General features: G+C 41.3%; 1 protein-coding gene across 1 annotated transcript in view; it reads right to left on the bottom strand.

Moving 5' to 3' along the window:
• The window catches only part of LOC306979068 (corticotropin-releasing factor receptor 1-like), a 68,110-nt gene that overhangs the window by 10,702 nt on the left and 43,535 nt on the right, over window positions 1-13,873 (bottom strand). The window contains exons 6-9 of the mRNA XM_079577878.1: window positions 13,212-13,318; window positions 6,412-6,532; window positions 3,041-3,194; window positions 952-1,012 (exon numbers count right to left, since the gene is read on the bottom strand). Of these exons, the coding sequence (XP_079434004.1) occupies window positions 952-1,012; window positions 3,041-3,194; window positions 6,412-6,532; window positions 13,212-13,318 (443 nt within the window). The remainder of the gene's footprint in view (window positions 1-951; window positions 1,013-3,040; window positions 3,195-6,411; window positions 6,533-13,211; window positions 13,319-13,873) is intronic.

Below are 13,873 nucleotides of genomic sequence, written 5' to 3'. Positions count from 1 at the left end.
ATGTTGTTAGCATTTAGCCTCCCCCAGCATATTCCTATGGCCCCAAACAGGGGTGAAGTTAGAAGCAACCTGATCATCAAGCAGGCGCGTCTGTCCGACACGGCCAACTACACCTGTGTGGCCAAGATCATCGTGGCCAAGCGCAAAAGCTCCACCGCCGTGGTCATCGTCTACGGATTTCCCATCAACCAGTGCTCCTCCTGTGACCAAAACAGTGAAGATGGCGGCCGCGACACAACCATCTTTCACCCAAAAAAAATATAGTGGAAAAAAGAGTGGTGCGCACTGAATGGGTGCTGCTGCCGGATGCTCTCTCATCGAATGCAATTTCTCCATCTGTGAGATCGATAAAGTACCATCTTATCTTATCAAGCTCTTCCGCGTTTTCCCCATCAACTCGTCCAAGCTCAGGTAAGAACATATCTCAGTATGGAAAAAATGGTGGCCTGTTCCTTTAACACCCTCCTTTGGCCTTTTCCTCATGGAGATGTCACAGTCTGTCATCTGTCACTCCGTTACACACGTTTATACACCAAATGTCCTTCCTGACATGAACGTGTCCTTTTTTTGACAACAATGACCCCCTCAAGTGCCAATTTAGCATTATCTATTAGTACTGAAAATAGCAAATGTTTAATTGTCATGCACTGTAAACCACCTTGAAATATTTCATTCTTATATTGAATTACTGACATGAGTGGACTCTTTAATTCATTGATGTGTTTTTGATAACAGCCATATAAACGTCATCAAGTCTCGGAAGAAACGTGCTAATGTGTGATTCATAATATTGTACAATGATAATGTGATTACAGCAGGTTATTAATAGACATCCATCTCTGTAATGCTACACAGCTTGACTTTGCTTTTTGTCCCTTTGCTTCCTGGCCAAAGATACACCGACCCCTCCTCTTTCCTGATCGATAACTTGAGCCACAACACGCCGCTTACTTCTCATTATCGTAGTACAGCTTCCCAATGGCCCAGGCCACGATAATGGGGAATGGGATACCTGCGGGGCGACAAAAAAGATGAGATGTCAGCTTTTTTTTTCTTCTTACTTTTTTTTTTTTAAGCTCCAATTCAAATCCCCAAATAGCACTCGAGGGATTCTGAGTTCTATATGAAATCTTCAGTGCCTGCCAAGCTCTGTCAGAAGGAATTGTTGCGTCAATGCACTGATGTGGAGATTCCAAGCCAGCACTTGTCACCGTCTCAATATTCCTTCGCAAATGGATGAGCCGGACTCTGCTTGACGGTAATGTGGAATGATACAGATTTTACTAGACGTCTAAGGAGTATAATAAGCCAGACGAAACGCAATTATTCGCGTCTAAGTGGCGTTAACGACACAGAAGACCTTTGCCAAGTGTGTCCGATGTCTGGTGTTGTTTGGAACTGTCCTAGTGATGCTGTCAATAAGGGCGAATGTCCGCTGCTGTTGTGCCAAAGGGAGTCAAGGGTGGCTCGTACTTTAGCTTCACTTGTCTTCCTTCTATTAATGTCGGCACATTTAAAGCTTCCCGGCTCAAGCCAAGCAAATAGTGCTACCACTTTTGTAATGAGAGAATCGCTGCCATTCCCTCTTCACAGTAGAGGCTTCACACTGCCCGGGGGATATGTGAAATCATTACTTCTTTCAGCGCCCAACGGGAATCATGCTCGCTCTATGACTGAACATTTGATTAGAAACCAGAGAAAATTTGTACTGAGGATTATTGTATTCAGCAATCCACCAATTGATACTTTGCATTAAAAACTAATTCTCTACAATGACACGGTGCAAATCCTCAGTCATTCAGGTGGTTAATTCTATCTTCCAGGTTCCAGGCCTGACTTTTATGGTAACGTTTTGCTCTCTATCTTGAGTTCGTCATGTCCAGCCTTCGATAGAGGACTCAGGTTTAAGCTGTCGAGCACCTGGGACAGAGCAGTATAGCGGAAGCTCCACACACAAGGCCGTGGGAACCCAGGGTGCTGAGGGCGCTGCAACACCCCCTGGTGGACAGTTTGCGAACTACAGGCTATATTAATAAATAGGACATATGCACAGAAAAAGCGTTTTTGGCGTAAATTTCGTCCCTCAGCACCCCCTAACTAAAATATCTCCCCATGGCTCTGCCCGCACATGGTTTGGATCGAGGCCATGCCCCCTCCGGTGACTTCATCTGATGTCACTGGAAGCCCCACATCTGGCGGAAGTGATCGTGACAAAAAACGGCCATGAGGAATGGATGCTCTCGGGAAAGAGAGCAAAATGTTGGTATCTGCCCAAAAAAGCAGTCCCGTTGGATCGTTTTTCAACCCAGATGATACATTTTTTACACTTTATTTGTATTAGTCACCTGGCATCATTGAACATTATTGAAGTAGGAATGTCAGATACTAATAAAATAATTTAGTATTAGTATTATAAAGTATTTTACTCATTTTATTTTGTATTGAAAATTGAACGTCACATCATTTTCTAAACCACAGTGAAACGCATCAAGAAATATTTTACTGCTGTAGAGATGGCAAACAGAGTGAGTGTTGAGATATCTGAAATGTCAGTATTGCACACTTGAACACTAGACAATTGCATAAACAATGTTAGTGGGCAGAACTTCTGGAAAGAATGGGGAAGTGATGTCTTTATCCTATTAATATCTCCACACTCAGAGCCTATAGCCCCAGTCAAGCAAATAAAACTTGATCTTTTTTTCACTTGAGAAATATCCTGCCATTTCTGTCTTCACAGTTGAGGCTTCGCTCTGCCCTGGGGGAAATGTAATCCAGCTGGCACAATGCAGCTAATCTCGACACCACATAGTTGGGTTTGACAGTGTGAAAAGGGGAGTTAGTGAAGTCCACACACCAATGCATATCCCAGCTGCCACTCACGGAGCCCAATCTTTCACAGACCTTCAACTTATACATTATTTCAGAGCTTACTGTATACTGGGGTTTTTACCTTTGACACTGGCATTTTTTCTATTCAATTACATGTGACGCTAAAATGACAAGTTGTACAGGCAGTTAACATAGTTGTGATACATACACCAGCCAATGCAGATAAACATCCACTTGCGCAGCTTATCCGTGGAGTAGGTCAAGACAATAGCCGTGTGGAGGTAGCACCCCTCACCGAACATCCAAAAGAAGTTGGTGGAGTGGAAATAATTGAAGGAGGCAGTGACCAGGCGGCACCAGATCTGCAAGGAGAACATGATCATTAGAGGCATTGTTGCTTCTTTTATCTCACATAGACCAGTGAGACTAAGGGTTATGGCCACTGACAGCTGAGACGGATAACACACAGTACCTCTCAGCACATGTAACTGTGTGTGCAGCACTGTGACAAACAACAAGCGAACATTTTGTCCTCAAATGTGTCGGAACAGGAAATTGTTAAAAGGGCGTCAAGGGTTGAGTGAGTGTGAGAGGGGCCAAACTGAGATGGTTAGACGACTTGGTCAGAGCAAACCATTCCGACTCCTATGGGGTGGTCTGCATCTATCATCAGTGGTCAAAGGAATAACATACATGAAAGGCCCGATATATTTAGCTCTGAAGTCGATCATCTCAATGCTGACTGGAGGATTTTATTGACATTTCATTTGACAAAACAAATCGTTTTACCACTAAGCATGGGAAAAGAGGGGCAAAGAAAAACACTCCTCACGAAATCCTAATATGTCGTTTTTTTACTCTCTAATATGGCCTAGTATTACAACTAAAAAGTGTGATACTGATACAAAAATGTTAACAAAAGTGTAAAACAGTGACGTGGAGACATTTTGTTAAAGAACGTGAATTGTTATATAAAGGCTGCCCTTTATGGTATGTAAAAAAAATACACACATGGCAACTACTTACAACTACATTATTTTTAAAGGTCTGTAAAGTAGCGCGCTTCGTCATACTGCAGAATGCCGCACTATGCTTCCACTTTGAACTCTGAACCCTCCGTCCGTCTGTCCTGACTCCATTCAGTCCAGCTGTATTGCACGGATACAACACACTGTATACTGTGACATTTAAAATTCATATCAGCCCTTGGAATATGCTGCTCTTAATCTGAGTAGTAAATAACCCACAAATAAATAATAGCCCCACAAAGCACTGCAGGACTGAAAAATGCATGATTGATTGGTGTTATTTAATATTTTTTAGCTTTTTATGTTGCAATGCATAAAACATCTGGGAGTTGACACAAATTGAGCGAGGGTGGCCACTTTGTTAGGAAAAAGCTACATGTTTTTGCCAGAACGTACCCCTGTTTTCACGCTTTCCCAAAAAACCGCTAGTGCTTACAAAAACAAAACTTTAGAGCCAAAGTCTGCGTCTCATGTGCTATACAAATACTATTACAGTCAATGTACTTATATGGGTCTATTTAATGACATGTTGAAGGCTTAATCATTGCCACCACTTACTTATAAAGGAAAACTTTTTAGGGAGATGTCTACAACTTGGATTTTTTTTTTTTTTTTTCAATTGACTTCTCCCTCCATCTGAGCGATATCCAAAACTATTTGTGTTTCAAATCACAGATGAATCAAGTCCCCCACAGTTCACTCAACAGATTTCAGTTTTCACATGCCTTACACTCACTCCAGTTCACTGCCACCTTACCTCATCTAACCTCGTGCTAAAATATTGATTGTTAAAAGTGGTATATTTTATTAAAAGCACATGGCGGCTTTAGGGAAAAGACAGACTAATTCCTTCAGAGCCTTGTTTGCTCCACTTTCTCATATTACCCTTCTTTAGTAATGCATTCTCCTCTGCCCTAATTGCTGTTGTGCGTCTTTTCAGTTTTGACAAATAAGGACTTAAAGTAGTTTTTGTTAATGAAAATTTCCTATTTCCTATTCCATTTAAATAATATGTGGAACCTTATTGTATCCCACCAAATTGACATGTGCCAGATTGACAGGCAGATTAGCAAATCAGATAAACGCACAGTTCCTCCATATCGACACAGATGTCAAGACTAGGGATGCACCGAGCCGATACTGGTATCGGATAAATACAATATCGGGTATCGGCTACAAATATCTGATACTGAACCGATACCATAACTTTTACCGCCTAAATCTGAATATGGGCATGCTGAATATCATTAGAAAGCTAAGATCCAGGAGAATTCAATCTCTTTTTGATCGCCGCGCAAAATGCCCCGGTCAACATCAGCATGCTAAAGCTAGCGTTAGCATGCTAAAACTAATCAAGGCTGGGACAGAAACTAACATAGAAATACCTAAAGCAGCAGAAAAAAATAAAGCCGACACTGCTGAAGCCAAGTGTTTGTGTTTTATTTTAAGAAATAACTAATCTAACATATTTGTAATGATCAGATCACTTCATGTGAGTTGTTTATATTAATATTAGCAACCTAAAGCCTGTCATATACCCAAGGATATTTAGTGTAGAAAAGTCCTGTTGATCCTTGTTATATGTTTATCCAAGAGTTTATCAATAAATATTATTGATCCGTAATATCGTGACAATAAAATATGACTTTATTTATCTTAAAATGGAGAAAAGAGCCACTTTTAAGAAAGTAGTATCGGTAAATATCGGGTATTGGCAGATACTCAAAACCCAGTATTGGTATCGGTGTCGTGTCGGTAGCAAAAAAGCTGGATCTTTTGTGCATCTCTAGTCGAGACTACGAATAAATTGTAGAAAAGGGACAAATCAAAATGACAATAGCCTGAGAAACATCTTGTTTTTTTTCCGAATCAGCAAAGAGAAGAAGGAGAAAGAGAAGCTATGAATGACAGGGGGATTTTAGCGTCCTATAATCTGATGATGGGCATCATTTGCTGTGAAGAGTCCCACATATACAGAAAAAAGGCTGGTTAGGGCTAATTTGGTCTTTCCCATTAAGAGAGGAGGCCCCCCATAGTGTAATATTCTCACTCATGATCTAAAAATAAAATGCAGGAACAAATTGGCATGCTTCTTAAATGATTATAAACATATAAGATCATACTATACTAATGAAAAAATAGACACAATAAGTGGCATTTTTATCCTAATTTTGTTTTATTGATAAAAAAAAATCCCCCCATGAACTCAGCGGACAATGTAGGTATTATTAGCATTTAAAACATCTGACCCACATTCATTTCCCACATTATATCCAGTGTATGTTTTCATGTATAAATGATGAAATAGGTTTTCCATGTACCATGTGATCAATGGTCCATGTTTAATTATAACAACTTCCTTTTAAATTTTTCACTCGCCTGGAGCTCACGTCTCCATGGCAGGTAACATGACAAAACATAATGCATATCTAGGTTCACATACAGTAGGCCTTTGTCACGCCCTATAATGGGACATTGTAATGAAAAAGCGTGCTTCGTGTTCCTTCCTTCCTGTGTAACCTGATAGTATGTGGGACGAGGCGACACGTACCACATTGCTCTCGTGCACCTCGGGACTCATCGTCAGCTGGACAATGAACCAGGTAGCGTTCCTCAGGATAAAGGCCGTGATGAGGTTCCAGTGGATGATGTTTCTCAAGCAGCGGATGCTCCTGTGTGAACCAAAGCGAGATTAACATTTTTACACCATTTCTCACGTTTCCCTTCTGCGGTGACTTCATGCTGTTTCGAAACATGGATCTCATGGTTGGGGGGTTAAGTATCGCCGAAAGGGCTTGGTTTACTTTAGGGAGAAAACATCTATGTTCATCAGTAACAGTCCCAAAGTTATAAAAGAGTGCACATTTCAAACATGAACATTTACATTTCAGATAAAACTGAAAATAAATGAATACAATTATGATAGACATGGCAAAAGGTGTTTGTCAAGGTCTGAATTAAAGGCTATAATAGGATTAGATGCAGCTTTTGTGACAACTGACTATTATCACACTCATTTGCTTCTTCACTGTTTAAGCACAATTAATAAAAATGCTTTTCTAGCTTTTTCTTAACACTCAAAGTAGAGTTACAACTTCATGCGTTATTCATTCTCTCCTCATACTACGTTGTGGTAAGCTACGGTCGAAAACCACATCCGCCCTTGGGTGTAGGGTCACACACCGTATTCATGCACTGATAAAGGTAGGCATGCGTATGAAGAGTCTTGCCCAAAGATTGAACCATCAACCTTTTCTACCGCTGAGCCACTGCCGCGAGTCTGGAATCACACTTTCATTTGATATGTATCATTAGATTTGTGAGTGATGGCAAAATGGCTGTGTAATCAGTTTAATCTGCCACTCTCCCAGCCTGCTTTGCAACAGATGGCATGATATCGCCGGCTCTTTAAAAAATGAAAAGTGAAAACTCGGCTAATAGGCTTAACGAGCTGTTGCTCGAGTTTATTGATGTCTTCTTTTATTCATCGTTTTTCTAGAATGTGCATTCATGCAGACGCTTTGTTTATTCTGAGTGTTTAGTATTACAAGAGGAGCTACTTTGTGCCTTTGACGGACACACGCAACAGAGATGCTGTTTACAGAATGCAAACAGACACCATACGTCTACATTGTGTTCATAACATTCAAGAATTTGAAGAACTCATTTCAAATGGAGGACAGCACTCTAAATATATATACCACAACTCTTTTTCTGCTATAGTGAAAAAAGGATCCCTTAGTTAAGATGTGCTGACAGAAAATTTTTACTTTATGCCAGATTTGGTTTCATATGTACAAGCCCAGTAATTACAGAGATACTGATCGTAAACCAGGTTCATTTACATACATTTTGACAATAAAAAGGCCAATTTTTCCATTTAATTTTGGCCTCTACCCCAGTGTTAAACTATAGGCTCTTTAATGTTATGCTGTAAATGTGACCTATTTATTCTCTCGATATATATTTATCAGTCAGTTTAGATTTAGCAATTCAATTAAACATGTATGCCTTGCACGGAGACAGGAAACCACAGGCAACCCACAGCTTGTTATCTACATGCTTTTGCTTTTTGCACATTCGATGGTACAGTATAAAGACATATTTGAAAGGTTTGGGGCTCTGGTCGCACACGTGATAAACTGCTTCCTTGTCCTAATGCATTTTTAGCTGGTTGTTGCAGATGACACAAGACACTGGCACAGGTCTGTTCAAGACAGATCATTGGATGATTTATGGAGGACAGTTCTAGGATATACCCATTTTGCAAAAAGAAGCAGGAAGAAGACAGGATAGCTCAAACTTGTGTGGATTAAATGAAATACTTCCACAAGCGTGTTTTTGGCGAGAGAACAATGTTGTAACATGCATCGAGGAGCTGATTTTGCATATGTCTCCTTCAATGTTGTATTAATTATGTATGCGTATGGAAAACAGGCAAGCCCAAATTTGGAAGCATAGAAACAGCCTGGATCTGTCCCTTGCTGGTACGGAGAAGAACGATAGCAGTTGAAGTAAAGCGAAAAGCAACGTTGCCAGCTATTACAACAAAATGCTACGCAGTGGAGTTTGAGTGCTGAAAATGATCAAAGAACACCACATCATGGCATCAGCACAAGTGTGGCAGGATTACTCACATACATGGATGAAACCATAGACATAATGGGCCAGATCTTGTGACTGGCGCAGTCCGTGCGCAACTCTAAACGCAACGATCTTGCATGTGGCGCAGGTTTTGCGCTAAAGGCTGCGCTGCCAGGGAGAGGGCGTTATTTAAGAAAAAGAGGCCGACTGAGGCGTGGTTCATTACAAGCAGCACTACTCTTCTATGGCAGCCTTCCCATTATGTTCCTCTTTACATCCCACTGCCTTGTCTTCTTCCTTAGAATCGATGTCAAATTGAAAACAAAAGCGAAATTGCCTTTAAAAGTCTGTTCGAGCGTAGGATACACACGGCTTACTTTCTACAGTAGATCAACACCACAACATAACACCAAAACAACAGTTTTCCATAAATAAACCACACATGCCTTCAAGTGCCACAACACCACGTCTGAGTTTTAAGGTGACATTTCCATCGTGTGTCAATCTTTACCTCCTGATGATGCTCCTTGTGTAGCCACAGCTCAGGGCGCATAGCAACTTTTTTTTAATTTTCCAATTCAGCCGCTCCAAGAATCCCGCAGCTGTAGCGCAAATGTTCCAATACGCTACAGTATTCTTGCAACTGCTACATAACACTGCAACTCCTCCGCAGCCGATATAACAGTTTCTGATCAATTAAATCCTGTACATTTCGTAACTTTGCGCATTCGAACGGTGTCCAGCGCGAGGCTGCTGCCTCTCTGTCCTGCCAGCTCATCTTGGATCTGCAGCGAGTGGCTGCAGCAGCGGAGGGACAGTTTTATTTCTTTAATCTTTACTAAACATTGCGCGTTGCATCACGCATGTTACTCGTTTACAAGAGAACCCCCCACTCGCAACCCACCGCCTTCCGCAGGTCTGGGGAAAGCATGGGGAGGAGGCGGCACCACAACATTGCAATGCGAGTCTGTCCCCACTCCTGTCCTGCCCACTTTTTGCGCCAGGTATGACACTGAAGATTGCAAGGAGCGCCACCCGTCTGCGTCCTCGTCTTCTCTACAGCCTGCGCTATGAACCACAAGATCTGGCCCAATATGTGTATGTTCCTAAAAAGGGCATAAGGGTGGGATCTTGACTGTAGACTCAGTCCTCATGGGGCGCATATTTCAGTCTTAGCCGCGCCTGCACCATTAGCGCTAATGCTAATGCCCTGTCAATCAAAGTCCAGCCCTCAATAGTATATGAGATTTCCAAAATGGTCCTTACAAAAACCAGCCAGGTTTCTTTAATTGCAACTATCCCAGCAATATCACAGGAGCAATATCTAGCTGTAGAAAAAAAAAAAATGTAAACCAGGCTGTACAGTTGCTTAGAACGTGTGTAAAGTGCAATGTGTTCTAATGGAAAACTAGCTTGTTTTGTCGGCCATATATGGAGGTACTACAGCAATGGCGGCCCCTAGTGCCACGGCCACAAAGCAGAGCAACCAGCGCCCAGTGGATGAAACAAAGCACAACGAGGCGTGGTTTGTTTTAGTATTTTTCCAGCGGGGAAAACATTATAACATGATTATAATAAAAAGTCAATTTAGCAAGAAAAAGTGCAACTATTTTACATGCAAGACTTTTTTGGTTAAATAACAGTTTGTTAATTAATCTTTGACCCTTAATATGACACTAATTTACTGATTCGCCCCACAGCGAAATAAGCTTGACACCAGTGCATAAGGGGGTCAATTGGAAAAATTGCTTTCAGTGTCAGCGTAGGGCGATAATGAGCAGCATCTGAATGGAGGGAAAGCGTTTTGAGCAAACTATTTATGTCACAAAGGGCTCTTGGCCATGAGATCTTAGTCTCCGAAACTCAGCTTGCAGCAAATAAAGAAGAAAGATTATGAATTATGAATCACTTGCTTTCAGAAAACATCGCTGCCTCGCCGGGCTAACCCCTACTATAATATGAAGCAGCATTTGAATCCCGCTGCTTCGCTTCGTGTCATTGTCCTGTCTGTAAAGAAGGATGTTTTTTTCAACACGGTAAATATAGCGTCCCTTGGATACAATTACACTTTCCCTGCGGCCAGGAGGGGCATGTGCGCACGAAAACAGCAGCACGAGTGAATGAATATGCAGCAAGTGACAGACCCGTTTGTTGTCACCCACATTATGAGCTTAGCCCTCTTCCCCCCCCACCCCCACTCCCCCCACTAACTATGAATGACGCGATTTATTTTTCAGCGCGCATCAATTCTTAATAAGTGTCGTTCTGCCCCGTCTGAGCATTTAAGCGTAGAGGCACACATTTTCCGATGGGGCCTTTTCTTTTCGTCATTGTAATCGTATAACCCCGGCCACTTTCCTTTTGTCGCATTTCAAACAGTAGCATAAGTTTGTGGTGGCTCTCAATTGCCTGCTAATGTGGATATAAGAGTCTTAATCAGCGCATTCTTAAACATTCACTTTGTCTAGATGTCGTTTCACTGTTCATCTCATTAATATATAAACATATCTCTAAATGTGGGGACTTTTTTTCAATTTTTGCATGTTTAATCCTATCTTCATCCAAGTGTACTGCTGTATATTTTCGGACATTTTCTTTCCGTGAGAGCAGAAGTCTCCTCCTTCCTGCTGGTGTTATTTACGACTATAAAACGTGCAATGGTGTGCTCTTTGAGTCGACATTGCAGAAAATGCCAGAAATAAACAAGGTTTTTTTTAATGTCACGCTTCGAACTAACTTTTCCTTGGCATTGTTTCAAGAGCGACGCGCTTTTGCTAAACTAAGATCCAAATACTCCTTGAGATTAGACTTGAGCTGAGGATGAACTTTTCCACAAGTACTTTTCTTTCTTTCCTTTCACTCACTTTGGCTGCGGCCCTGAACGGAGCATCACTCTTTCTGCTCGTCGTTGGCAGCGGCAGCAGACTTCTCTTAAGTGGCTTCTATCTCAATCGTTCCATAAAGTGAAAAAGGTGAGCAGTAAATGCCAAACCTACTCCACTAACCTATGGTATTTTTAAAATCACTTTCGGACTTTTGTCTTTCAGTCAGAGTTGTAGTCACGACGCACAATTTTTCCGAGTCCTTGTCACCCCAAAGATAAGCTTTCCAAGTTGAATCACCAAGTTGAATCATCTAAAACCATGTCTGCGTCAGAAATCCAGCCCAGCTCAATTGTTACCCAAGCAGAAGGACCTTACTACTATGTAGAGCTGCTCGATTATTGAAAAAATAATTATCACAATTATTTTAGTCATAATTGAAATCACAATTATTCAAATGATTTTTTTTTACTTAAAAAAAAGTCTATCTTTATTTTATTAATTAATTAATTAAACTATTAATAAACTATAATAATTAAAACTATGCTGAATATTTTCTGTTTTCTGAACAGTCATTAAAGTACAAATGATTTCAAATATGCCTCTCTTGAGGAGAGATCTCTGTTTCACACCTGCCCCCTGCTGGCCAGCCCGCACACCTGCGGTGTTTGTTTTTATGTCAGGCAAAAGCATGAGCCATGGCACGTGAAATGAGAAGGGAAAATAATCCCAGCGGGCTGCAATAAAGCAAGTTTGCTTTGCTTTGTGAGATCTTCTGCACACAGCCAGCGCCTGGGCAAAGGATATGAGAGGCTTCAAAACTTATGTTGCTCTTGTTGGGCACTTGTGAGCACTTATTAGTGGCATTATCACAAGAGCTATTTATAAAGATGACTAACTTGTTTTTTTACCACGACAAATGCAAAAGCTCCTTCACGCAGCGCTGGTAGTTCAGTGGATCAGATGCGCTCACACAAACAAAACGTGCAGTAAGGACTTTCCGCACTTCAGATCGACAAGCGGGAGGGCATCCTTAATAATAGTTTTTTCGATAATAAGTTAAAAGGATGAACATCCTCATCATCGTAATCCTGTCTTGGTGCTAGTTTGTCAAATGTATTGTAACTGTTGAAGTTGTTACCTATTGTTGTAATCGTTTAGTGTAATAATCAAATTCGTAATTGAATTTCAAATTGCACAGTCTTACTGCTATGAAAGCTGAAATTGAGAAATGCTCATTTAAAAGCTTGTTTTTAAAAGCTTATATGGAAAGATGCACATTTTGAGGTCGGTAGTGCCAAAAGGTCCAAGACAAAAAAAGTACGAATCCAAGTCCTCCAGCCTGTCACTGCCCCTCAGAAACTCACAAGTTCGAGTTGAGTCAAGAGCACTGAAAATTATTTAGAAAACGAGTCACAAGTCTGAGTCCGGGACTTGAGTACTACATCTCTGCTTTCAATGTCATTCCCTTTTCTCTTGCCGATGTCTCTGCGGCCCCAAAAAAACACGAGTAGTGCATAAACACTGTCCTGTCAAGCTCCTTTTTACTACGTCTCTCAGTGCCCTTTCACGCTTTTCGCACTCCCCGAGGGTGTCTGGGGATCGATGGCGGCTACGGCTGTCCGGGGCGCTAAGACCTTTCTCTCGTTAACGCATGCTTTATTTCAGTTTGTCAGAAAAGCCCATTTTACCTTCAGCAAACTCTCAGCAGGCCGTCACAAGGCTGCTTTGGTTCTTTTTCCGCCTTCTAGAATGGACTATTATTCCCATTTGCGTGCCCTAGTTTTGCGGGGCTTCCTAAAACCCACTTTGCATCTGCCGGATTGAGATAGGGCTAGGTTTCATCCCATGACCAAACGGTTTTTGAATAAGAATGTGACGCGCTTTGGAAAACACTGTCACATCAATGCGGTCTGAGGGATCATTAGCTGCGACACACACTCACCTCAAGCACAGGAACAGGAAGAAGGCGATGAGCAGGGCCACCATGGAGATGCAGTGGCCCAGGAAGTTGATGATCACCGCTATCTGGTAGTGCATCTTGCCTTTTTTCTGCAGAGACAAGAACACGGAAATTGCATATGAGGCGTCAGGGGCATTCTCTGAGTAGCTTATACACTCACTTGGAATAATGACATTCTTAGGAGCCTATAGTTCAATAATGAGCTGGAGGACAGATCAGTAATCTACACACACAGACAAATGCAAATGTTTTGACATGGGTTGTGGTTAACGTCTCTGTGAATACAAAGCACATACTATCCACATAAAACAGAAGCTGGCACAAAGGGCTGCACCAGTGTGGATTGTGGATTCATAAACACAATTTTAATGCTTGAGATGAACAAATCGCAAAGGCAGCAATCATTCATCCAATTCAATAAGTTCTTCTTTCAAAAATAAGGACATTTTAAGTGACCCCAAACTTCTGAACAGTAGTGTATATTCTTCTTACGTTTGGAAGTTTGCATTTTAGTTTTTTCTTAAATGTTAATGCTTGTGGGCAAAGTTTTCTAAGAGGTGTGATTTTTGGCGGGTGAAAAAACCTTGAATCTAATCTATTTACCCAAATAAAAGCGTCTTGCGAAAAAACTATGAAAACACTAC

This window comes from Gobius niger, assembly GCF_951799975.1.
Source record: "Gobius niger genome assembly, chromosome: 19".
In the NCBI taxonomy this organism is placed as follows: domain Eukaryota; kingdom Metazoa; phylum Chordata; class Actinopteri; order Gobiiformes; family Gobiidae; genus Gobius; species Gobius niger.
This window is presented reverse-complemented; position numbering and strand designations above follow the sequence as displayed.